Here is a 25,308-nt window from a genome sequence, read left to right as displayed (position 1 = left end):
GCGTCTGTTATCCTCTCTGCCTATTACTTTGGTCCCCTCCAAATATCCTATGTTCTACCAACCTGATGATATTATTTTCGGAAGTAATTTCTCGACTGTTGTTGCAATTGCAGATTCCAAAGAAGGTGTTGGACAATGGAGTTACCTCGTTCGCGACGCTCCTTCTATTACGCCATCACATTCGTGCTAGGCTGGGCCTTGGGTTGCTTTTTTACGTCGGATTACACATTACGTCTTGTTTGGGACCAAAAACCTGAAAAGACATCAGAATCCAGGCGAGAAGATTTGCCACATGAAGACCTACCATGGATGAAGCCGTAAGTATTATCAGTATTGTATATAAGGGCATATACCATTTGTAGAATTCAAAGGGAGGGAATGTTTACAGTTGCAGTCTCTGAACTTTCATGCAACATATTAAGAAATGATATATATATTGACCTTAAAAGGACTCTGGCGATAGAACCAAAATAACCGCTAATCTTATATACATTTTAAATTGTCTGATGCCATTCAAACCCACCCACCCACAAACCATCACACTCCTGTCCTAACATGCAAACACATAGGTAAAGCAGGCATCCTCAATTGAGGTGAAGCGTGATGCTTTTTCAAGTAGCTAGTGGTAGGGCAATGCGGCTTCGCCACGGCTTGCGTTTTTGGCTAAGCACACCGGGTCACCCCTACTCTTCTTGATAAGTATGTTGGGTTCTTTTACTTGCAGAGGTTTGACGCTTGAGGCGTATGCTCGAAGCTCCCTCATACACGGGACCGTCGCGGCTTTACGTCAGCATCCTAAACGACGAATGCAATCCCTTACAATATGTCCGAGCTCAGGAGTCGATCTTAGGATGGAACTCGTGCCCAAGGATCCACGGAATTTGATCCTGATTGCGAAGCAGCGGGATTGCGTTACCGCTTGCGCCACATTAAACACATAAATACATTCCAATATGTAAGATATGTACGCACAAACACGTACATACATATGAAGATACAGTAAGATTGAACATTATTTATGCATGTGTTCGTATATGACAATATGAGGGGGATATCGATAAAAGTTTTCTTCTGCTTTTCTTTCCAGACTCGCCCAACATGCTGACGGCGGACCTAAGAAGATCTTTCTAGACGTGGGCGGTAACGTCGCCTCTAGTGTACAGATGCTGCGGGAGATGTACCCGGGTGGCAAGGAGTTCATCGTGCACTCCTTCGAGCTGGACACGAGGATGGCTCCCTACTTCACTCCCTATCCAGACCATGTGCTGCACTGTCCGATTGCTGCCTCCAACAAGAACGGTAGGCAATGTGCTTTTTTACGTCGTTTTTGGACAGACAAGGACGACGTGGCACTGCACTCAAGTTTTTATAACTTATTTCAACAGTGCCACGTACAGAGAACATTCTACCCATATCTTCACCTGGATGGAGTGAGGAAAGTCGTGTAAAGTGCCTTTCCCAAGGGCACAACATCTGTGGCGTCAGGGGATTCGAACCCGGGACCGCTGGGTTCTGGACCGAACTCCCTGCCGTTACGCCACACGACTCCACATGGCAATGTTCTAAGACCTCATTACTCGTGTATGTTTAGAAAAAGCTGTCACGGTTACAGAAATGCGGCCAAGTAGGCTAATAGAAAAAAAAAGTGAAATTGTAATTTCTTAAACTTTCAAGTTATAATAATAATAGTCTTTATTGCATATTCCTGCCCAAAAGAGCTAAATGCACAGATGACCACATGTGGTCTATAAGAAGCATAATGCAAAACATGTATTAATAAAAATGCTAAATTCTAACACAAGACCATAGCACGTCCAGGTCAAAAGATACAAAAATGGAATTTCTGCTGCAGTACCAAGGTCACATACCAGGGGGCCCAAAATCGACCTTGAATTTCGGCTTCACAACACCCGCCCACATACCAAATATCATTGTAATCCATCAAGAGTTTCTTGAGTTATGCTGACTACAGTAGTCCGGAAACACAAACGGACAAACAGACAGACAGAAAGACAGACAGACAGACAGATAAACACACACACAGACACACAGACACACCCAAAACAATATCTCCATTTTTCATGAACCTGTGCTTGCTTCCTCTGACAGGTGAAATGACGGCGTACGCCGAGGCCGCGTGGGCGCCAGACACAGGGCTGTACCACGGGAAGGACGTCAAATGGGGAGGGGGGACGCTGTTCGTCCCTGACGAGGTGAAGAATGACAAAGCCGGCGGGCCGCAGAGGATGACTCACCGCCACACCGTGAGAACCTTAGACCTGTCCCGCTGGATCCAGGAGAACACCAAACTGGAGGACTACGTGGTCTTGAAAATGGACATAGAAGGTGGAGAGTTCGATGTGTTGAAGAAAATGCTGCAGGATGGTACATTCAAGTGGATAGATAAGTACGATACTTCATTTTATATTCTGATGGTTTTTGTCACACATGGAAAGTGGCAAGTGTGATGTTAGCCCTATGCAGACCGTTTTTTTTGGCAACCTGTGGTTTGATTCCGTCTACGGAACTCCTAAAGTACTTATCGTATGACCATCGTGAAGATATATTCCTTACTTCTTATCTGGGATCCGCTATCTTCAATCGTCAATCTTGAATTCAAAAAACAAATTTATCAACAAGCAATGAAACAATGAAAATGTACTCCATGTTTTGTATGAAAACCCATTGCTTTGGCAACACGAAAATTGAATGACACTTTTCATTTATTTGATTAAATTGTTGCTAATTTAATTTCTAGAAAAGTCAGCCCCTCTAGATAGGGTTATCAAAGTACATTCGATGACATAATTTTGTATATTCAGTTTATGTACACACACTTTGTATATTTCGTTCATGACATGTAACATAGTGTTGTTCATTGTAACAGGAAGGAAACTTGTATAGGTGTTCAGATAAGCTCTTTGTTTTAATCACCTTTGTGAAATAATCAAGGACAGAATTTACGATTGAATAACATATAAATCAACATTGAAGCATCCGTTGCATTGCAACCGCTTGGAAAGAAAAGAAGAAAACATTGTCCTGGCTTCAACACTTTGTGGATATCAAGACAATGTCGAAAGTTTCATTCGACCTGTTCATCATTATTAACGGAGTTCCACTGTTCGTGTTTAGGTACTACGGTGAATGGCATCTCAGGTGGCCTGTGGCAGGATGGAGCTTGGAACAGAAGAAACAACTCATGGCTGATCTGAAGAAGAGCATCGGCATCCCTACACTGCTGTGGGAGGGAGAAAGTCGAAGCTATGCAGACTTTGAAACCATCCAAATCCCGGTAAGTAAAACGGAGTACGTTGGAGAGGCAATACACTGTATGAAAGGTCGCCTTTATAAACCTTTCCTGTTTGGAAAGTGCTGTACGGTAGAGTCTATCACGAACGCAAAACTTTTGTCGAATCTTTACCAAGTGCTATGATTGTGGGATATAGGAGATTCCTTTTACACAACCAGGTTATCTCACCTGCTAACGCAGGTTGCGCTTTTGCGGTGAGAACACTGTACCAAACGTCGCTAAGTTTAATTTGTATCCCCCCGGCAGACATCGAGACGTTAGCAGGTGAGATTACCTGGTTGTGTAAAAATAATCTCGTATATTATATATTCTACCAACCTGTTGAAATTATTTTCGGGTGCTATGATTGTGATATTCATCATTTTCATCTATCGGAATGTATGATTCTACTGTTAACATTTACACTGGTTCACACAGGTCGCAGCAAACGTGCCAGGTTCTCCAGGGACGGTCATCTCTGGTTGTTTGCCTGCAGGCGGAGTCAAGCGTGTAACCGTTGCGGTCCAGGTCGGGATGAACGGCAAGGCTGCCTTTAAACTGGTGGAGACCATCGCGGCACACAGCAGCAACCTGGCGGCGACCCTGTTCGTGTACGGGGACTTCGTGGAAGCTTACCCCAGCCTAGTGTCTAACTGGGCCAAGAGGTTCACCATAGGAATACGAGAGGTGTGGTAGACGTGTTAATCTCCATATTGTATGTGTATCTCTCTTTCTTTCTCTCTCTCTCTCTTTCCCTCTCTCTCTCTCTCTCTCCCTCTCTCTCTTTCTCTCTCTCTCTTTCTCTCTCTCTCTCTTTCTCTCTTTCTTTCTTTCTCTCTCTCTGTGCGTGTGTGTGGGTGAGTGAGTGTGTGTGTGTGTGTGCGTGTCTCCATATGTGTGTGTGTGTTTGTGTGTGTGTGTGAATATATGTGTGTGTGTGTGTGTGTGTGTGTGTGTTTGTGTGTGTGTTCCCGGATGTTTGCCGTTAGCGAAACCTGGACGCATTGTGATGATATTTGGCACGTCGGTAACGTTATGTATTGGGACGACAACGGTCAAGGTTTATTTTGGGGACCATGGCGTGTGGCCTTGCTACTGCAGCAGAACACAGCAGCACCAAGGTCTCTTAATGAAAAGTCGCTACTCTCCTATTAACGTTCATCGGAACACAATGGAGTGTTCCAGCCGGACACTATAAGCCCCGCCCCTGTTCTATTTCGTCACCTCCGTCCCGCTGCTTGTCTATCAATATTGCGCACTGACTTCTGTTTACTACTAATAGCTTTTTTGGCTCCGAAACCCTTTCACATTGGGGCAAAAAAAAGCTTTGCCTTCTTCGTTGACGGCTGTATCCACCAAGGACGTTGTATCCACCGAGTAGGGTTGTTTGAGGAGGGGATGGATACACGTAGCTGCGGTGAGAGCGTTATGTTTACGGACAGACAAGTTGTTGGTAGGCAAGAGTGCCTGGTTGCTAACAAGCAGCCGATGCACGTGAAAAGAAGCGTAGGGTTCTTATATCTGTGACAGGTTTCCCACTGTCTTGGCTGCATGCATAACAGCTGCATGATATTCAGTAATTAGATATGAGAAATACCCTCTTTTATTTTCCTTTCCACTTTAATCAGAATCACGCAAAAGAGACGGAACTCTTTACGAGAGGACTTTGTAGTGGTTGGCACATTGTGGTACAAGCCCCCTCTCGTTGAGTGCCCGAGATGTTTTCTTTTTCCTTTCGTTTTTGTCTTAAGCATGCATATGCAACCAACCTGTCACAGATAAACGTACTCCGCTTTACGCGCGTCATTTCTGCCCCTCTAGCGCTGTGTATGACCCAGGTGTTGTGTAGAACAGGGGGTTCGATATGGTGTTCGACGGGAACGAGCCATTAATGTTTGATGGGGAAAACTAAAAAACTAAGATAGAAATCAATGCAGACATCCCTCATTTCACGTAGAACGCGATCTGAATTTACGATCTACTGCTGCTGTCAAGAGTAGCAAAGTAGGATGAGTAAACCTTGCATGGATTATGCTAATATAGCCTGACGAATCGCTCTTCTAGTGGCCAGCCGGTCCTGTAACCGCCATCCCCTAGGGGGCAGTAACCTCCGACCGAGAGCTTGTGTAAATACAGGCTAATGCTAATAAGTATGACAAATTGTTCCCCGCAGAGTCAACCTTTTCCTCACGGTCACTTCACCATGATGGGGCCCAGCTGGATGCGCATGAGTCTGGTCAGCGCCCTCCTCCGGCATCGCGAGATCGGACTGCAGCCCTCCTACTACCTACCTGACGTCATCACGGACAGGGTCAGGGATGTAGCGGGAGGGAGAGGACTGAGAATCGTACAGCCGACAGTCAGATTCCCTCCGCTAAACAGGACCACGAACGGTAAGGGTCCAGGAATTACATGTGGCTGATAGATGTTTGTTTGTAGTTTTCCTGTATCAATCATAACGTTATATGTTTAGAGAATTTTTTATCTGCAGTTTCGGTGTCTGAACAGTCCGACGCACACGACTTACACCTCTCCTTACCTTTTACCTTGCGCCTCCTGGGTGTCCTAACCCAGACAAGGGGCTGTCCTAGGAGTTTTTAGATATTCATATTGTGTATTGTATGTAAGTTCTCTTATGCATATATCAATGAAGAAGGGTGGCTGAAAGAGGCAGGGGAAACAGCGAGACGGAGAAAGACAGAGAGAAATAGACAAACAATGAGTCAGAGAGACCGACATTATAGGAGAGAGACAGTTGTGAACTAAAACAGGGAGACAGAGAGACGCGCATAGTAAGAAACAGGGAAGCATATCTAGAGAGAGAAACAGGGAGGGAGACAGAGATATCATTTATTCCAAAAACGGACCTTATTGGCATGATTAATGAGAACAATGCATCAGTGGTCCATAAAAGGCATCATATATTGCTGCAATGTTCGTCATTTAGGGTGAGGTGCGTAAAGTAAGTAAGTAGGGTGAGGTAAAAAAACTGTCATACATAAATTCTTCAAATTTAGACCTGATTTTGATACTTGATGAGACAATGATCATTTGGTGGAAAGTATTAGGTCGTGGAACCCTAGTTATGCTAGGGTCACATTTACCGACCGGGTCCCGCTGTTTGCGGAAACGAAAAACTAAAGTGCATGTCAGTGAGTATACTTAAGATATGCTCTAATGTCATTTTGGGTACGTTTTGTGTTTTCTAGTGTCTTTTGAATCAAACTTTTCGTTTCCAAAGACTGCATGCCCGGCCGGGCCCCGGATTGGAAATGCGACCCTAGCATTTAATAAAAATTAAGATATGCTTTGGTGGCTTCTTTCAACAGCTTATGTCTTCCATCTCAAACAATGACTCCTCCATTCCTTACCATATTTCCATACAGAACGCGTCATGACAGAGGAGAATTACTACCAGTTCAAAGACGTCATGCGTGTTCCTCGAGCTCTCCGAATGCTGCATGAACGACTGTCTCCGTCAGGGGGCGTCCTTACCCTGGACTCAGACTACCCCGACAGTTACTTGATATCTGGCTATCTGCTGGATTATCTGTATGAGAGCTCTGGATTTGACGTTGTCAGTCTCTCAGATTGTATTGAAGGAAAAAAACGATAATGTCTCCGAGATTGCCAGTGAATATTGAAATTTGCGCAACGGCTTTTGACATCCATCCCTTTGTATTTTATGACGAACTATAGAAAATATACTGAATCAAGTTTCAACTGTAATTTCCAACTGCAATTTTAGTTTTGTAAAGAGATATTGTAGCTATGCGAACTACGCCTGAGTAAGGTTGTGAAGCATGTGTATTATTTTCTGTTTGTTAAAGACTACGGATTTCAAATCCGTAAGTTTAAAGGTGCCCTAAGCGATTTCAGGGGGTAAAACTTGAAATATTCTGGGGAAAACAATTCTGTTTTGTGAGGTAGAAACTGACATTTGCTTCCCCATATTACCACATCTGCAACATTATTTCAGACTTTGGGCGTTTAAAAATAGCACAGAAGCAAGCCACAAAAGGAGTATTTTATTTATTGGGTCCCCCAAAAATTCAGCCCAGAATCCAGCCGTAACCGTTTTCTGTCGACAATTTTCGGTAACTTCCGGCCGCGTGACGTCACAATGCCCAAGGACATTGAGCCATGACCACGTGATTATTTCTTCGGATGCGTTCGGGACTTATCGGTCAGAATCGTGCATGTTCGGAAGATTTGAAATGATGGCTGGCCTCCAAGTGCTCAGATTTTCAATGAGTTCCCGCCACACAAACGACATCACATTTTTGCTCCATGATGGTCGATAATGTGATGATATAGTGTTATCTAAACTTACTATGGATAGAAATCAGAAAAAAAATTGACTTTGAACATATGACTTTCAGCGCCCTAATATTGCTTAGGTTGCCTTTAAAGTTTCTGACCTAGGGTGAAGAGATGCTGCTAAAGTAACAATAGAGCCTCTTTTCTTCGCAAATCGATGACAACATCAGGCTCTGACGAATTGATTAATAAAAAAAATATATAAAAAAACAAGGGTGAAACGAAAGGTGTCTACTAATCCCCAAAAAAGAGCGTTTGCACACGATCAACTCTCTTGGTTGCCACGTGACGTAAATACATGAATCTCAAATGTCAAGAACATTGAAACGACGTCTGGAGCCCTTACTGCAGAAAAACGGCAGACTTGCTCGACGATTCATTTGAAATATGAAACCTGCTGTGCGAATTGTTTGAAACTTTGCTAAGTAAACTATTTTCAGTAAGATGACCGAAAAAACACCAAGAACCTTAATAGCATCAGGATACCATTAGACACATGCCAGTACGTTTGTAGTCGTTGGGCGAAAATTCTTAAGTTTAACTATGGTTGATTTGTTTTCTTATGTGATATAATTTGATATACATTCCATTCTATAGATAAATTCAAATACATTCTAGAAGGAAACAACCCTTACTGTGTACAAATAGGTAAATATATTAAAAAAAATGTTTAGATCTTAGAACTAGTAGTGTGAGAGATAGGTTATACTCGACATGCTTAAGTATTCATATAATTGTACGTAGGTTAATCATCTTTTATCCCATTGTTTGTTGTTTGCTTGCATGTATAGTTGTAGAAGACCTTGCGAAAGTCGCAGTACTTTTCTTGTGTCAATATCTGAAGATTATATGTAAATAAATGAGTGCTAGTGATCTACCATACAATGTTGGAAATATGTACACAGGATCTTGACCCTAGTTGGGCAGTGGGTCAAGCATTCAATGTGAGGCAATCATTACGGCCCTTGTGCTATGCTTAACAATTCAGGATAGGGAGTGGCTATTGACAGGGATATCCTGTCAACAGTAGAAAAAATTACACTGCTGACAGGATCATCCTGTCAACAGTAGAAAAATGTGTACTGTTGACAGGATAATCCACTAGACAGCAAAGTGTAACAAATGCACAGAAAACGGAGTGTGTGCAACGGCGACTACGGAACAATATAAGAATCTACTTGAGAGTAGGATTGGAGGTTCTTCTATGTACCCTTTATCCCTAAGCGCACAAATCTAATTCCGGACCTCTTGATTTATACTACCACACCATCCCTTTTTTGGCAGAATTGAACTAAACGAATGGTTTGATAAGACCATACACTAGGGAAAATGGCCCACAAAAGTTTTGATGAAAATTGTAATTAATGTTTGTGCTTTCACAGAAGTTCACATTTATATATCTTTGAACAAATTGTTGCCCTCTAAACGTCCTTCAGTGAGAATGACACTTGCCTATAACGAGTTTGATGACTCCTTTATTATGGAAGTCCTGAAACATTGCGTGCTCCTCCACCATCTTGTGATGAGCGTCGTAGCCTCCTTGATCATAGTAGTGGTAGGAGACGGTCCTGTTGTTGTAGGTGGGCAGGGGGTAGTAACCGTACATGAAGATCCGGTCACAGAACGTCGAGGCCAGGGCGAAGGTGTTCATGCCTGTTGACGGGAGTCTGATTGAGAAGGCATTCGGGCACTGTTCAGAATAATTTGGATGGTCGGAAGGAAAACAGCCGACAACAAGAAATACCTTTGGCCTGACCAGACGGGGACTAGAAAAGAGCGTTCTGCGTGATGTGATGCGAGTTATTATCATGTTTCTTGTTGGCGAAACCATGGGCAAAGTGGGTTTGGTGTCAAACAAGATGCATGGTCTAGAGCTAATGCGTTTGCGTGCGGGCTATTTACCAATGTCTGTTCCCGTGTCCGTTGACATCAATGAAGTTGTAAGGTACTTCTGACGGAGTTAGATTTTGTCAGAACTTATATCTCTAGTCAGAGAATGAGTGGCTGGATAGTAACGTTTGGTCAGAATGACGTATGTAACCCTAGAAAAATCAAACATACAGAAATACGGTCCGCTGGATCCATGGACAATATCCTAATACACTAACTGCAAAACTTTTCATTACAAAGATTACATATTCATATTTTGTCATATGCTGTACAAGCTACACCATAACAACGAATATATTAAGGACAATTAATTGCAAATCTTCAAGGAAACAAAAACAACAATTCATTGCTTACTCTCATATTGAGGATATTTATCTTCGCCGAGTACTTGTACTCGGAGAAGATTATGTTTTCGGTTGAAAAATCTGTTGGGTGGGTCTGAATGTATGTCAGGAGCATAACTCAAGAAAACTTCAATGAATCTTTATGATTTTTGGTAGGTGTGTAGTGGTTGTGTAAAGGAAGGTCAAGTTCGAAAATGGTTAACCTTGCGTTTTTCAATAGTACTGCAGCAGACTTTGCATTTTTTTGTGTTTGTATGTAGGCAAAAAAAGTGACGGAAACGTTGATGGATCTTCATGATTTTTTGCAGGTGTGTAGATGTTGTAGAAACGAAGGTCAAGTTCAAAAACGGTTCCCCTGGTATTTTCCGTCGGTACTGCAGCGGGCTTTGTGTGGATGTGAATTTTCTTGTGGACAACATAACTCAAGAAGCTGTTGATGGATCTGTATGATATTTAGTGGATGGGTAGGATTTACAGAAAGGAAGGTCAAGTTCGATAATGGGCCTTCTAGCGGGTACCAAAGGTACTGCAGCAGAGCTTCAAAATTTAGGGGCATATTTTCTGAAAGTGCTATGGTCATGATTTTTGTGTGGTAGATAGTTCATGCCACAGAAAGTAAGTTCTGTAAATTTTGGCCCCCTAGCGGCTTGTTAAGAACTGCAGTGGGTGTTTTTGTTTTGACATTCGGACATGAATAACTTGAGAAGGGGTCGACAGATCGTCGTGATGTTTGGTATGTAGAGAGCTCGGATGGTGCTTTACATTATCAGTGACTGATTATGCAAATAAGGAGCTAATTTGCATAATTAGTAAGGAAAGTTTTTTAACTCACTGCCTTTCATTGGGACATGGGACAGTGTCAGGTCATGTAAACAGATAGCCTTGCATAAACGTACATGTAGGTCAAATAAATAAACTATTCTCCAAGCAGAGGTGTGGGTCCTGCTGGTTTTTGACGCATTCAGTTTAAGCATTTTTGTTCAGCACGGTTGGCGACATACCGAAATAGGGACAAAATAGAAAGCCTGACTAAAAACACCTAAAACGTGCCAGATTTATTCTATTCATATTGACTGTACTATTTCATCATCACTTTCAACTTTCAACACTGCCATATCGAACCTTTGTGGCCCATATAATATCAACATACTCACATTTTTTCATGACCAGTTGTTAACATATATCAGCACACTCTACACATATACTAATCCTGTAGCACCAAATGATTTTTAACCCTATCTAGACTGGACTCATTCGCCCAATCATAACGTCCAAATGGTATGGTGCATGATCAAATTTGCAGGGGGTGATAAGCACGTAAATATTCATCACTTTCCATAATAAGCCTTGATTATTTGGCGACGATAATGTGTTCGTGGAACTCTAGTTATACATGATTTTGTATTTATCAATCTTATCTAACGAAGAATGATAGTTGGGTATCTTCTGTCAATCTGTAAAGTTGACTTTGCACAATTGAAAACATGACAAACAACAATTTAAGAAAATTTCCAACTTCAAACCAGCACCACAGTAACTGGTCTGTACGAAAACAAGATGGAGAATTGAAATAACAATACAGACCTGCCATTAAAGACAGTGACTTGAAAACTACAACAGCTACATTTCAACATGATCCTCCCTATAGTACTACTTGTTGTAAGATTGCCACCAATTTCAGGGTTTTATCATGGATTTTCACAGCAATACTCCTCCAACAAGATTACTCTGATTCTGATATTGCACAACGCCTTTGAAAATACAGGTTAGCTTACAATGAAGGATCAGAGAGCTACTACAAATGAAAAGCTCAACCTCTGCACACCTCCAACCTGACACCTTTGAATATATCTAAAATACATGGCATTTGTGCACCAATTTAAGTCCTGCTAAATCAACACATATTCCACACATCTGATTTCGTTTATACATGTATATGGAAGCTTTGGTCTAGTGTAACATGAATTTATTATCATAGCAAGATGGACATATAGTTAAGCCAAAAGTTCAGCACCTGTCACAGCAATACCCCTCCCTCCAAAGCAAATATATCATTTACCGACATATAAGATATTTGTAATATTATGTATGATTGACAGAAATCTTTTCTATTGTAGTCAGGGCGATTATATGCAGTTTATGATAGACACGTACATGTATAACAAGCAGAATTACCCCAAGGTACCCGATACCTTGTACCTCAATTCCTGGCCGGACAACATGTAGCACTTAATCCAGTTAAGAAGGAATCCTCTTAAGATCTACTTTCATATAGCCATGAGGTGGTTAACGTTCAGTAGTTTTAGAATTAGACTTATAAGGAGGAAATACGTCATTCACATATTGCAATGTACACAAACATTTATACGTAGTATATTTTCTACAGCTATGCGCATGTATCATTGAGAGTTTGCTTGTATCATTATGATAAGCTATTTCGCCAGAACTAACGTTAGTTGAACTTCGAGTTGTCCACATGTGCGCATCATAAATAAACCTTATGAAAATGTATGCCTGTAGAGTATATAAAACAGACAATGGTAATAATATGCAGGATGGAATATGTATGTACACGAACAACATAAATAAAGTAAAAAAATACACATGTAGTCTGGTGTACATTATTTAGACTGAAGGCTCCATACACCAACAAGCTTGATATTCAAGCTTGCTATTCAGCGCCACCATGAAAGGCACGGTCGTGCCAATGTAGCAGCAGCACGTTGAGCAAAATAATTAAAAAGACTTTATACAGAACACATGGCAAACACTGCGTTGAGTCAGGCTTAATTGAACTTTTCTTCAGCTAAGATTCTGCTTGGATATTGAAGAAATCTTTAAGTAAAATAACGTGGTTGTCTACATATCTAAATGTATCGTTGGGTAATTATTAGCTTGAAGCAACAACGTCTCAGGATAATAACACATGAAAATAAACACTGAGATAGTTTATCAGCAGTCTTTGCTGCTCCTAACCGTCCCCTTTTTACCCCACCATAACATCTGCTTGGAGGTCATACTAAGTGACCTTGAAGAAACACACCAAATGTTATAGTATACAATTTCAACTATAGGAGCTCCGAAAAACCATTCTTGAAATCTAAAAGCTTTCCGAATCACTGTTACTGTTTTTTCAGCCTTATTGAGAGTCAGAACGGAAAAGTATAAGGATGGGGGGTACATTGATGAATTTGAAGTAAACAGTTTAACAAGGTGATTGTAAATGGATTCAATATACGTTGGAGACCAATACCTGTTTAAACATTCATGCAATATTGAAATACCTTTGGCCTAGCCAATAGTAGATAGGGGGCAAATGCGTTCAGCGGGATGAAAAGCCAGTTTGGCGGCAGTTTGCTCCCTTTCCCGATCCCTACACAAAAGGATTTGAAGAACATATGGCACCTAGTTTATATGCATGCACGTTGGCTATTTATCAAAGTCAATTCTTATGTCCAGGTGCAATCACAACAGTACGGCTGACGGTACTTAAATCTTTATTCAGCCAAACTTCTTTTTCACCTCATTCAAAAGGATGAATGGATTTGAAATTTGAGCAGTGCTTAAGGGGTGACCTGTTGAAACGTACACGTATACATGTCAACACGCTGTGGTGTTGGTAAAGAATGCATGTACTGTAAAGGGGAAAATATTCGCGAGATTCAACTTCTCAAAAGGGAGAAAATAGAATGTTCGCGGTGGTTTTACGTTCGCGGTTAAAACTAACATGCATGGTTGTACTGTAAAAGGTGACAATGTTCGCTGTGGTTTGAAGTTCGCGACGAAGGATCACCTTAAACATTTAAACTTAATTAGTAACAGTCCGCCCAAACAAGTCGTGATGTGAATTCTAGATATCCTTTCGTGGGGCTACGGTTGACTTATTGACTAATTCATCAGTAACACGTCACAAGTTCCAGACGTCAATCAAAGCCAATGAGACACTTTTATCTTTCGTCTTTGGCTGTTCTTAACATCATTGTGCCAGCATGGATTATCTGAAATTGTACGTAACATATATGTTATTTTATTATGGTCATTCATTTATTTATTGATGCTTTTCAGAGCAAAATGCTGAATACGTTACACTCGGGCGGCGCCTTAGTCAACCATCCTCATTCAATAAGAATCCAGCCATGATTACTATATATTGAGGAGTTTGGGCGAACACAGAAAAAACGTCTACTAGTTCTCGTTTTGGGTTGCAGAGCCACCAAGGCCTCGAGGGCATTCAGGAAATCTGAACTTAGCGAAGCCGGATACGTAATGTTGGGTGCGTCATACTTAAGGCTCTTCCTGTTTGTACAGGTGTTTAAAAACTGGCTCTTGATGGCGCACCACGACATCCACTGAAATCCTAAATACATGTAGCACATCAGAAACTTCCGACCGTACGCACGGTGACCTCTGACCGACAACCTGGAACCGGTTTGCAGGATAGCAAGGGTCGAATGTGTCTTCGGGATGCACACACACGATTGGAGGTCGCCGCAAGTTCAATCGGCCTCCTGAGTGGAGCAAACACGGCTGTGCCTGACGGTGACTGTGCGTGTTAGCAAGCCTTTATCAGAGTGAGTGCTGATACAGTTGTAGAATTACAGTTGTAGAATTACCAGTTAGTAATCATAAACTAGTAACTACTGGGTACAGCTGCGATGCGTTACTTAGCTTACTTTTACCTTTGCTCCCTTGTAGGGCTATAATGATAACTACAGCTGCCCTGTACGTTCTATATAACCTGTGTAAATGTACATGTCTCCTTGCTAAAGATTTCGTCTGTGTCTTTCTAAGTTTAGCGAATGCCATCCGCCTTCTTGGTTTGTATTGTCTGCTTACCACCAGAGACTACCATGTCATCACCCTAGCCTCCGTTGCAGTCCTTTTCCCCGCAGCGTTTTGTTTTTTTTTCAATTTTTTTTGGGGGGGGGGGCGCCGCGTATCTGCTTGGGATCTCGTATCCGCCGTGCCCCTGTGTCCGCTATAGATCCTGTGTCTATAGCGGACACAGGGGCACGGCGGATACGAGATCCCAAGCAGATACGCGGCGCCCCCCCCCCCAAAAAAAAATTGAAAAAAAAAAACGCTGCGGGGAAAGGGACTGCAACGGAGGCTATCATCACCCTTTGTTTTGAGAAGTAAGCAGAGATGGCAGACTAAAGCCCCCAAACCGTCCAACAGACATTGTAGCACTTTGGATGTATGTCGAGTTGCATTACGTATTGGGAAATGCACACACACACACACACACATGAAACGCACAAAAAAAACACACACACAGGATGACAAGAGGCCAGCCAAAAACAATACGTCACTTCCGGATTCCAATCAAAGGTGGTTTTAGATAGAGTGTCTATGATCTATATTGCTCCCATACTGTAATTTCTTCATTGCTGTTCAACACAGGAAGGACTGGACTGTCAACACGCAACTGAAAGAATGCCAAAGGTACGGTTTACTGATAAGCCACCTGATGGCGGATGGGGTTGGATGGTGGTGGTCGGCACTTTCTTCATACATGTCGTGGTGGTCGGTTCCGCCAAGTCCTTCGGAGTGTTCTTCGCAGAGTTCCGGGAGGTTTTCCAGGAGAGTGCCGGAGTGACTTCCTTCATCGGTTCCATCCTAGGAGCTGTTCTGTTGATGTGTTGTGAGTAATGCACCGTATTGTAGCCAGCCCTTTGAGCTTTTAGTATCTACAAGTATGTTGTAAGTAATATTAATAGACTGCAACCGTAGCCAGGCCTTGGAGATTGAGTATCTTTTATATCAAGCTTACGGTCTGGACAAGGCTATTATCAATAACTCGACGCTTCTGTCTCGTTGATGCTTCGAATTTGATGTTTATCACGGTGATCATTGCATATATTGAAAGAGAAGATGACAATGACCAAAGATGGCATCAATTATGGTCATATTTATGTCCATTGCTATAATGCTAATGTTTATAGAAAAAGGTTGTGAGAGGTAATATGAAATTTACATTGCAGAAGAGAATAATGCTTTAAGTGCTCCCAGCAATGCTTTAAGCTGCCATCAATCAATCGATCCATCAGCAATAAATGACGATGGTGCTTTACCTTCCAGCTCCTTTTGCCGGTGCCCTGAGCAACCTGACGAGCTGCCGTACTGTGATTATCGCAGGAGGCGTAATTTCTGTCGTGGGACTTGTCGTCAGCTTCTTCGCACAGACGATGATACACCTGTTCTTCAGCGTGGGTATCCTGGCAGGTCGGCGTTTATCTCTTGTTTTCTTCTTTTTCAATCTTTGGCAAGTTTTTACCACTGCATAGAAAATGATAGTATTTAAATATGTATACTCTTTTTGATGAGCGAGAGTACAATATTTCTATTCAGCACATTTATCAGAATTTGAAAAAAAAAAATGTCCACTATAGCATAACATAATCCCACATCTAGCTCCTAATGATTTGGTTGATCGTTGTTATATCTTCCTCAGGGTTGGGTCTGTGTCTGATGTACTCTCCAAGCCTGGCTATGATTGGACGCTACTTCGACAAGCGGCACGCCACAGCCAATGGGATCGCAGTTTGTGGAGCAGGTGTCGGCATCTTTGCTCTTCCTCCACTTTTCCAGTTCCTCATAGATGAGTTCGGGTGGAGAGGGTCTCTTGTAATCGTCGGAGGTTTACTGCTCAATGGCTGTGTTTGTGGTGCCCTGATGCGGCCCATTCAGCTAAAGGAACAGCAAGTCGAAAGAGAAGCACAGAGTGATGCTGATCAAAAAAGAACCCTCGTTTCTATTGGTCAGAAAATTATAGAAACATTTGACGTCACTTTACTGAAACATCGCTCTTTCTTGGTTTACTGTGTGTCTTTATTTGGAACCTCGCTGGGCAACTCCATGATTTTTGTACACCTTGTAGCCCATGCTCAAAATATCGGAGTAGAGAAGACTCCAGCCGCTTTTCTACTGTCTATCATGGGAATCTCAGAGGCGGTCTCCAGACCGATAAACGGTTGGCTGTCGGACAAAAGAAAGATCAGTAAGGTCTACTATTACATGATAGGCATTGCAGGACTTGCCATATCTAATATCGCCATACCGTTCGGGAGAACCTACACAGGCCTTGTGATTTGCATGGTGTTCTACGGGTTGTTCTCGGGCATTTTCTACCCACTCATTGCTGTTTTGGTGCGGAAATACAGCGGAGTGTCACGGATTTCCGGCGGGCTTGGGTGGGCCTTTGTCTTCCAGGGTGCCGCCTTCCTTCTTGGACCACCCGTTGCGGGTAAGCAGTTGATCAAGTAGAAGGTTTCTGTTAGAAGTAGTCTTTGTTTCTTTGCTATAAGAATTTCTATATGTAGATTATAGCGATCACATAGAATTGTTGCTTTCCCCATACATTTCACCTTGTATAATTGATTTTTGCACTATTAAGTTTATATACATAATATATCATATGATACTCATTATGTTCATGTCTTAAGGGTATTAGTACTAGTTGTTGGACCCTGATATACGTACACAGTGCATCTTTCAACATTCTATGTTTGAGTACCTAACACGTGTTCATGTTTTCCATTGCCCAGGTTGGCTGTATGATGCAACTGGAAACTACGACATGTCTTTCTTCGCGGCTGCCATCTTTATTTTCGTGTCAGTGATCGTGCTTCTCCTCAACCCGTGTTCAACGACCAGACGGACACTTGGCCCTGGTACCGGTGAACTCCCGGACCGGTGCGACGGAATAGTTGTACTTAGCCGCATGCCGCGGGATACCAGCAGCGATGCTGGACAAAGTAACCCGGGTTTTCCAGGATGAATTGTAGGACCTCCTCTGCGTGTAGAACTTGAAGACAAGATTAAATGCGAACACTATGAAAACTGCGCATTAGATACCATAATTATCTCCATGAAAAATGGAGATATAGTTTTGGGTGTGTCTGTGTGTCTGTCTGCATTCCATTATACGACTCTCAAACACGTGGCATGTGTAACTGACAAAGAGAGGAATATTCGATAGATATCAAATATGCATATGAATACCTATAATTCATGACAAAGTTCTATAACTCCATAGTGGTAAATGATGTGGATTTAATCCTTGCAGCATTTGGAAGTTAAGTAGATGTGGACATTATCAGACATAAACCATGCAAATGAGGGCCTAATTTCCATGAATTATGAGCAAATGCTACAATAGCCTTCTTTGCTAAGATAGGACTTTCATACTTTGGGTAGAGAAGATTATCAACTGACATAATTCATGCAAATGAGGCCCTTATTGGCATAATGAATGGAAAACATTTATGATATGCCACTCGAAAAGGTCAACATCAGTCGGCGAAGATATGGGGTCGTGGAACTCTTGTTTGGAAATGTATTGACTATGTGTCTAAAGGCGTCTATCTCCTTTATTACATGTTATGTCCTTGTATTGTTATTTTTTTTACGTACATGTATATACACAATTGGACTGCCTTTTTATATTGTCATTAAGACATACCCGCGCTCCTCTAGAACAACGATTATGTAAACATTGTACTTTGAATAGAATAGAAGACGAATGTCATTTTGTGGTAGAATGTGAATATATACTGAAGAAAGAAATGAACAGTATAAGCTTGTAGAAAACCTATTTCCCTACTTTACACATTTAAGTACTGTACAAAAATTCATATTCCTAATGCGACTAGACAAACCTCCCATCGAAAAACACGTCTGTACTTTCATATCTACTATAACCGAAAAGCGAGGAGAAGTAGAATTTATCTAATGATAGCCATATTCTTTTGTATCCGTTAACTGTACTTGTTATTTTGTTTTGTTGCGACCTGTACTTAGCCAAGTGTGGCAGAAATATGCAGAAAAGGTCTTCATTCATCCATTAATTATCTCGATGTGACTTCTTACATGTACTTTGTGTTGTGGTGTTGTGACAGATTATGTATGAAAGGAAGAAACGGGTATGGTATAAAGCACATCTATTATGTTTTTCACCTACATACGGCATATTCGGACTGTACAGCTGCAAAATAGGACGGTCTCACAATGGGATTATATACCAGTATGGTGACGTTAATCGTTTTTTATGCATTTATCTTACAACTATCAGGTCAATAGCAAAGGAAATAGACCCCTTTCCAAATACCGGCGCCATTTTGAATCTGGCGCGAGTCGAATAAAAGATAGGCCTTGCTTTATTGCATGTACACTGGTCTGTCATAGTAATTCCCTTTCAGCGTCCTTTTTCAACAGTGACAAGCCGAATCCGTAAATACATTTTTTTCACTGTACTTGTACCACATTGTATAAATGTGCTCGTGAACATATCTTCGTTATGTTTGTGCTGAGCTGATTGAACAAAAATGTACAATAAAGGTCTCCATTCATTCCTTCATTCCTGGCTTGTTCATTCGTTCATTCTTTTGTGTCAACTGTACATGTTTGGCATGGAAAACACATGCTTGGTGAAACCTTTGGGTAAAACTATGGCGTCGAATTGTCAGTGTCGTGCAAATACGTCAAAACATCCATGGCACATCCTTTGTTTAAGTTTTACTGATAGTTTAAGTTTTACTGATAGTTACGGGCTGGCTGCAAAAAGTGTATCATTGAGCCCCCCCAAAAAGCCGCTTCAGAGCCTGCAACGGAGGCTAGTCAGAACATTTGAAGGAGCGGCGGAAAACCGATACGAGGTGAGCTATGGGCAATTTACTGCTGAGCCTCGCTCACCTTAACGGTTCACCTCCCCACATACCGAGTTCACCTTACTGATATGCAAAATGACTGTGTTAAGTGTTGACTGCTCCTTATCAAGCCCAGTGGTTACATTTTGCTCTACGTACTAATGTTCACAGGATATTTGGGAAGCCCTGGCTGTGCGTGCTAAGGAGCCAAACAAATAAAATCTAGATAAAACATGTGACTTTTTTTCAATCTATCAACAACATAAACCGACTACAAACTAGTAATAGTTTTAGATGTGTAAGATATTACTGATGGGACAAAAAACGGGGCATATGATAAAACGGTCACAATCTACGCCACCAACCTCTGCTTGGAGAGTACATACCCCATAGTAACCACATGCGTCATGGAATACCTGACCTGAAACAGGTATCGCCTTACCGTATTTGGTCTTCACAGTTCCTTTGTTATCAACGTCAAGTTCGTGTGGATTAAGTCTGCACTACGCTCAGGTAAGTCAGGGTTAACGTTTGACTTTTTTGTTCCATAAGTGAGATCACAATGACAAAAATTCGAAAAAGTTTCATCGAAGGAGTTTTGAGCATTGTCTATCTGTGGAGAACTACCGCAGTGGAAAAGTAAGTGAGGGGGAGCGGCAGAATTGACCGCCATTGTACGTCTCGCTTCACCAGTTGTACAAACATGGCACACCTGTCTGGTACACTAAAAGCGGTGGTTGGAGAAATGTCACACGGAAATGTCTAGCTTGTTGCGTATTTTTCATACATCATCCAGGAGAAGTTTCGGCTAGAATCGGGTGGTATTGTTAAAGCGTTGGAGGTTTCAGCCAAAATCTTAGTTAGTCGACGTCGTCAAGTTCAGTATAGTCATCTCATATTTCAGTCAAAAATGGCGGCGTCTTTGGCCATTAGTCATCACCATTTATCGGCAGGCGTGTGCGTGTGTGTGTGTGTGTTTGTTCGCCCAAATACAGTGCATTTCGATTTTGACTGGTATGAACCGCCATATCATCGGCTGTACAGACATGACACACCTGCCTGGTACACTGAGCGGTGGTTAGAAAAATGTCACACGGAAATGTCTGGCTGGGTGCGTATTTTTCACATTTCACCCAGGAGAAGTTTCGGCTAGAATCTGCGGGTGGTATTTTAAAGCGTTGGAGGTTTCAGCTAAATCTTTAAGGTTACTCTACATCGCCAAGTGCGGCCTACTCATATCATACTTCAGTTAAAGATAACGCATTTCGTCATTAGTAAGCCACACAGGTGCAGTGTGTGTGTGTGCGTATGTGTGTGTGTGTGGAAATTCGTGTAAGGTGCCTTTTCCAAGGGGACAACGTCAATGGGACATGTCAGGATTCTAACTCAGGACCCCTGGGTCCTGGGCCAAATCTAATACCCTGCCACTACTGGTCACTACTGCCTTCACGGAAGGGAAACATATTGTGTTTATTCTTCTTCCTCTTCTTCTTCTCCTAACAAGTAAGCAGGGAACAAAAATCTGGGTTATCCAGAGTTTGTTTACTCATCACCAACTTTTGTAGAGATCAAAAGCATACTTTAAGCGTCTTAAGTTAGGGCACACTGTCTAGTGTAGCACTTCATCGGAAGGTACATTCACGAAAACGTCTCGAGGCGTTTACAGGTTGCAACGCATGCGCAGGGCGTAAAGGGTTCACGAACTCTTACCCAAGTATGTTTTTAGGATTCATTTGTCGAAATTTCATTCAAAGACACTTTCTAGCAACTACGGGCGATAAAGAGCCGTGAGTTCGAGCGCGTGAAAAAGCGTCTTAAGTTAGGGCCTTCAAAATTGCAGTCCATTATGATTGGACTTAATTGTATCGATTTTACATTCACTCCTACTATTGCACTTTGAACAATTGAATACATAGAGCTTAAAAGCATTATCATTCAATTATTAAAATTTTGATGAAAACAATAGCAACGTGGACATAGAGACATAGAGTTTTGGGCGGGCATCACACGACCATGAATGACAGTGTTCTAGGGATAAACGAGTTTTTGTGTCTATTTGTACACCGTTATATATCTATATACTTATTCCTTTTTTTTAGTTTAAGCCTGTGTGTCAGGAGTTTTGTATTCGCCATGAAATGTGGGGTGACCTCCAAGCTCACAAGGGTGCGATATGGTATCCACATTTCCCAGCAACGTAAACAGTGTCAGGTTGCCATTGGCACACGGGACACCTATTGTGGCGAACATGACCTGCATTTTTCAAAACATGGCGTCGTCGCGTCTGTTTCCCATGTTTCATTCAGGTAGACGGTGGGTAGGTCTTCTTGAGACCTCGAAATGATTTGATTTATTTTCGGTCCCCTAGCAGCTTGCTATGGTACTGCAGCGGAACTACCGGTTTTGATATCTCGTGTCATGGACATGCTATGGTCATGATGTTTGAGTGGTAAATAGCTCTTGGGAGGGAGAGTAAGTCGCGTAGGTTTTGGCCCCCTAGCGGCTTTGTATGATACGCCACTCGAAAATGTTAACATCAGTTGGCAAAGGTATGGGGTCGTGGAACTCTAGTTATATTTCGTGTTGTTATGCCAAGTACATAAAACTCGTTCCATATCATTACAGTGCAGTGCGATGGATAAAGCCGTTCGTCACGTCTTTCAAAGCCGATGGGCCTTCCTGCTCATCGGAGCCTTCATTGGGAGCTGTGTGACACAAATCTTCACCGTCCCCAAAGTTCCTCGTGCCACAGAACCCGGCAGACGGTCCCTGAGAATCCCGGAGTGGCAGTTACGCGTCCACGAAGGGGAGAGGAAGTCGGTCCGGTCCGAACACGTCAAAGACGCCGAATTGAAGGAAGGAAGGTGAGTTCAGGTACATGTATGTACATATTACACAAAGTATATATGTATAAAGACAATTCAAACTCTACAACAGGATAAGATTTAATTCCGGACGTTTTTTTGAGTAACATCCATTACTCTTCTTCAGCGTCACTAAAGTCAGCTGGCAAATCGAATACAATACTAAAAATTTTATTGTTGTTTAGAAACAGAACTTACAGGCAACAGCCTCTTTCTGTTATGTCAATATATTTAATAGTCAATAGTCAATAGCATTTCTTAACTGGGAAAACCGGTTGAACATGTCAAGGACACTAACTCGTAAGAAACGTAGGCAAATGTCATTAAAATGTCAATCGTGTTGGGATAGTTCCTATGGTAAGACAACGCCTGTCCTTTGTGTTGCAAAACAGTAAAACGCACTTCAAATACTCCACACGCGTGAACTTGAGGTGAAGTACAAATATGTCCCCACGCGTGTTGCTAATCTACTTACTTTACCTACTTCCTTGTTACTACGTGTGCCCATTTTTGTGATGTCCTTCAGTGATGTCGATGTTTATTTCCAAAGTAAACATACATTTGGCTTGAAATTAAACGACGGCTTAAAGTAACTCGATGCGAGCTTGTTTCTAAATTATGCATTACCACATTAAAGCCAAACACTCGCTATAAATGAATATACAGATTATATATGATTTAACCATGGTTACTGAGTAATGCGAATAAATTAGCCCTACAGGACACAATTGAAACTGTTGAAGAACAAAATTTGTTCATTAAAATGAAGAAGTAACTAGTTATTCTTAGGTCACAATAGACCTCTTTCCAGTTACGGCGGCCATTTTGAATTTCCCGGGGTCAGCTGGGGGTCATGCACCAAAAGGGGCCCCGTCGGGTAGTTTACGGGGTGTTTTCATTTCACTTTTGGGCGTGACCCCTACGTGTCCCCGTGGGACACCCTGTGGCTCTTGGGCTATTTTGGGCACGGCCGGGCCCCGGGTGACTTTTACTCAGACTTTAAATCAACCTGGGACGCGGTAACAAATAGACGACATTATTTAGCTTATCGTCCGGACACCGATAGGTACCCTCTCGGCGTCCGGCAGCCCACCGGGACAAATTTGTGGCTAGCTTCAGGGCCCGGCCGGGACTACACCGCCTACAGGCACCGGTGCAAATGTGACCGTAGTATAAGCAGTGTATATTTATCTAACAATCATGAGAAGTGTAAAAACCCAAAGGGACGAGTACGCCGCTCCCGGGATTAGAACCCGCGCCAATCCCGATCCGCACGGCTTGGGAAATCAACGCGCTAACCACTCTAAGGCTAAAAGGTCCGCGGACCAGTTAGACTGGTCAGTTAGTGGAGGTTGATCCCCACTGTTACAGAAGTACAACTGTTACAGTTATATTTCTTTGCGAAATTATGCTACATCTGAAGTCGTTGCTTCCAATCTAAGCTGCCTTCCATGTTCTTTGCAGACGCCCGACGACCGCAGGTGAGCCGAGAAAGATCCTGCTGGACTGCGGTGCTAACGTGGCGTCCACAGTACAGTTGTTTAGGGAGACCTACCCAGACGGCCAGGACTTCATCATTCACTCCTTCGAGATAGACGAGAGGCTGGCGCCGTTCTTCGCACCGTACCCGAATCACGTGCTACATTGTCCCACAGGGGTGTCCAATAAGGACGGTGAGTGTTGCGTCACGTTCTGTGCCCTGTCACAAACCGTGCCTGGGGCAAAAGCACAGTTTGGTACACTCGGGCACTGGACAGTGCCCGGGGCTACAACTTCCCGTAGCATTGATTGAGATGCGGCAAACAAAAACACGCTGCCTTATATGGAAACGCGGGCGTGAATAATTACATCACTGTCCCGTCAGTCACAGTGATTGACAGCGCTTCCGGGTACAGTCTGTGGCGGTCGGGCTGTGTCACGTTCTGTGCCTGAAAAAAGCACAGAACGTGATGGACACGGTTTGTGACGCTACAGTGAGTACGCGAGGCTAATTTCCGTCCCGTAAATGGTCGTCGCCTTTTACGTGTATAGCAAATTAAAGCACACTCCGTCACTGTATTAGCGCGTTCTGTCCACGTACTTGTAGTTGGTAAGGGATGAGGCTTTTTCCGATTTTTTGGCGACGCCTCAGGGGCGGAGGCATTTTTAACTGTACCGCGATAGAAATGAAACTATTCAGATTATTCCACGTATGCATTCCCCGAATCACGTGCTACATTGTCCCACCGGGGTCTCCAACAAGGATGGTGAGTACGCGAGAGGGTGGGGCTGGGGGCCGGGGTCTAGCCTGAGCGTCATCCTGTTTCAGTTCCAGGCTCTGCCTTCACCAAACTCTGCTCTGCTCTGTTTGGTGAAGGCAGAGCCTGGGACTGAAACAGGATGACGCTCAGGCTAGCCGGGGTCTGCATGGATCCATTTACAATGCTAAACAACAAGGCTTAAGGGAGTTATATGGAAAATTGCCGAACGTAAGTGATCAAAATATTCATAATGAAGACGATCTGCGATGATTGGTTTCTGTTGACGTTGGCGTAGGTAGTATAAGTTGATTTTGTTTTAAGTTGTGCTAGTCTTTATTTGCTGGTAGATCTGAGGTACAGGTACGCATATATTACCATATTGCATTATATGGTACGTGTATATTGTTTTATCTCAAAGCTGAGATGCTTTCCTGAAAACTTGTTTTTCTGTTTTATTTATCTACATTTGCATTATGTACCCTTATTTCTTTCACCAGGAAATATGACGGCTTACTCGGAGACTGCCTGGTCACCAGACAAAGGAAAGAACGCCGGCAGAGACATGCAGTGGGGAGGGGGGTCACTCTTTGCTTCGGATGCTGAGAAAGCGGACACCGAGAAGGGGGGCAGACGGCAGTTGTCCCATCAGCGGACGGTGCCGACAGTCGACCTGTCCCGCTGGATTCAGGAGAACACGGCAGTGGAAGACTA

The 25,308-nt window shown here is 42.7% G+C and overlaps 3 protein-coding genes across 4 annotated transcripts in view; all 3 read left to right on the top strand.

Moving 5' to 3' along the window:
* The first annotated feature begins 555 nt into the window (after window positions 1-555).
* LOC136445100 (uncharacterized) lies at window positions 556-6,952 on the top strand. Its single transcript, XM_066442961.1, has 7 exons — window positions 556-569; window positions 1,088-1,299; window positions 2,110-2,407; window positions 3,136-3,295; window positions 3,731-3,979; window positions 5,466-5,685; window positions 6,679-6,952. Exons 1-7 carry the CDS (start codon window positions 556-558, stop codon window positions 6,906-6,908), a joined length of 1,383 nt encoding a protein of 460 aa, XP_066299058.1. The 3' UTR covers window positions 6,909-6,952.
* Window positions 6,953-15,256: 8,304 nt separating this feature from the next.
* Window positions 15,257-19,204, top strand: LOC136445345 (monocarboxylate transporter 12-like). Its single transcript, XM_066443306.1, has 4 exons — window positions 15,257-15,490; window positions 15,928-16,071; window positions 16,301-17,092; window positions 17,394-19,204. The coding sequence occupies exons 1-4, from the start codon at window positions 15,283-15,285 to the stop codon at window positions 17,624-17,626; spliced, it is 1,377 nt and encodes a 458-aa protein (XP_066299403.1). The 5' UTR covers window positions 15,257-15,282; the 3' UTR covers window positions 17,627-19,204.
* Window positions 19,205-19,899: 695 nt separating this feature from the next.
* Window positions 19,900-25,308, top strand: part of LOC136444515 (uncharacterized) — a 10,879-nt gene continuing 5,470 nt past the window's right edge. For both annotated transcript variants that reach the window (XM_066442108.1, XM_066442107.1), the window contains exons 1-4: window positions 19,900-20,006; window positions 22,119-22,357; window positions 23,822-24,030; window positions 25,095-25,308. The exon at window positions 25,095-25,308 is cut by the window's right edge and continues 87 nt beyond it. In XM_066442108.1, the coding sequence (XP_066298205.1) occupies window positions 22,128-22,357; window positions 23,822-24,030; window positions 25,095-25,308 (653 nt within the window). In that variant the 5' untranslated portion in view covers window positions 19,900-20,006; window positions 22,119-22,127. The remainder of the gene's footprint in view (window positions 20,007-22,118; window positions 22,358-23,821; window positions 24,031-25,094) is intronic.

Source organism: Branchiostoma lanceolatum, chromosome 11 (assembly GCF_035083965.1).
Source record: "Branchiostoma lanceolatum isolate klBraLanc5 chromosome 11, klBraLanc5.hap2, whole genome shotgun sequence".
NCBI classification, from domain to species: domain Eukaryota; kingdom Metazoa; phylum Chordata; class Leptocardii; order Amphioxiformes; family Branchiostomatidae; genus Branchiostoma; species Branchiostoma lanceolatum.
The sequence above is the reverse complement of the archived record's forward strand: the minus strand, read 5'-3'. Positions and strand labels throughout refer to the sequence as shown.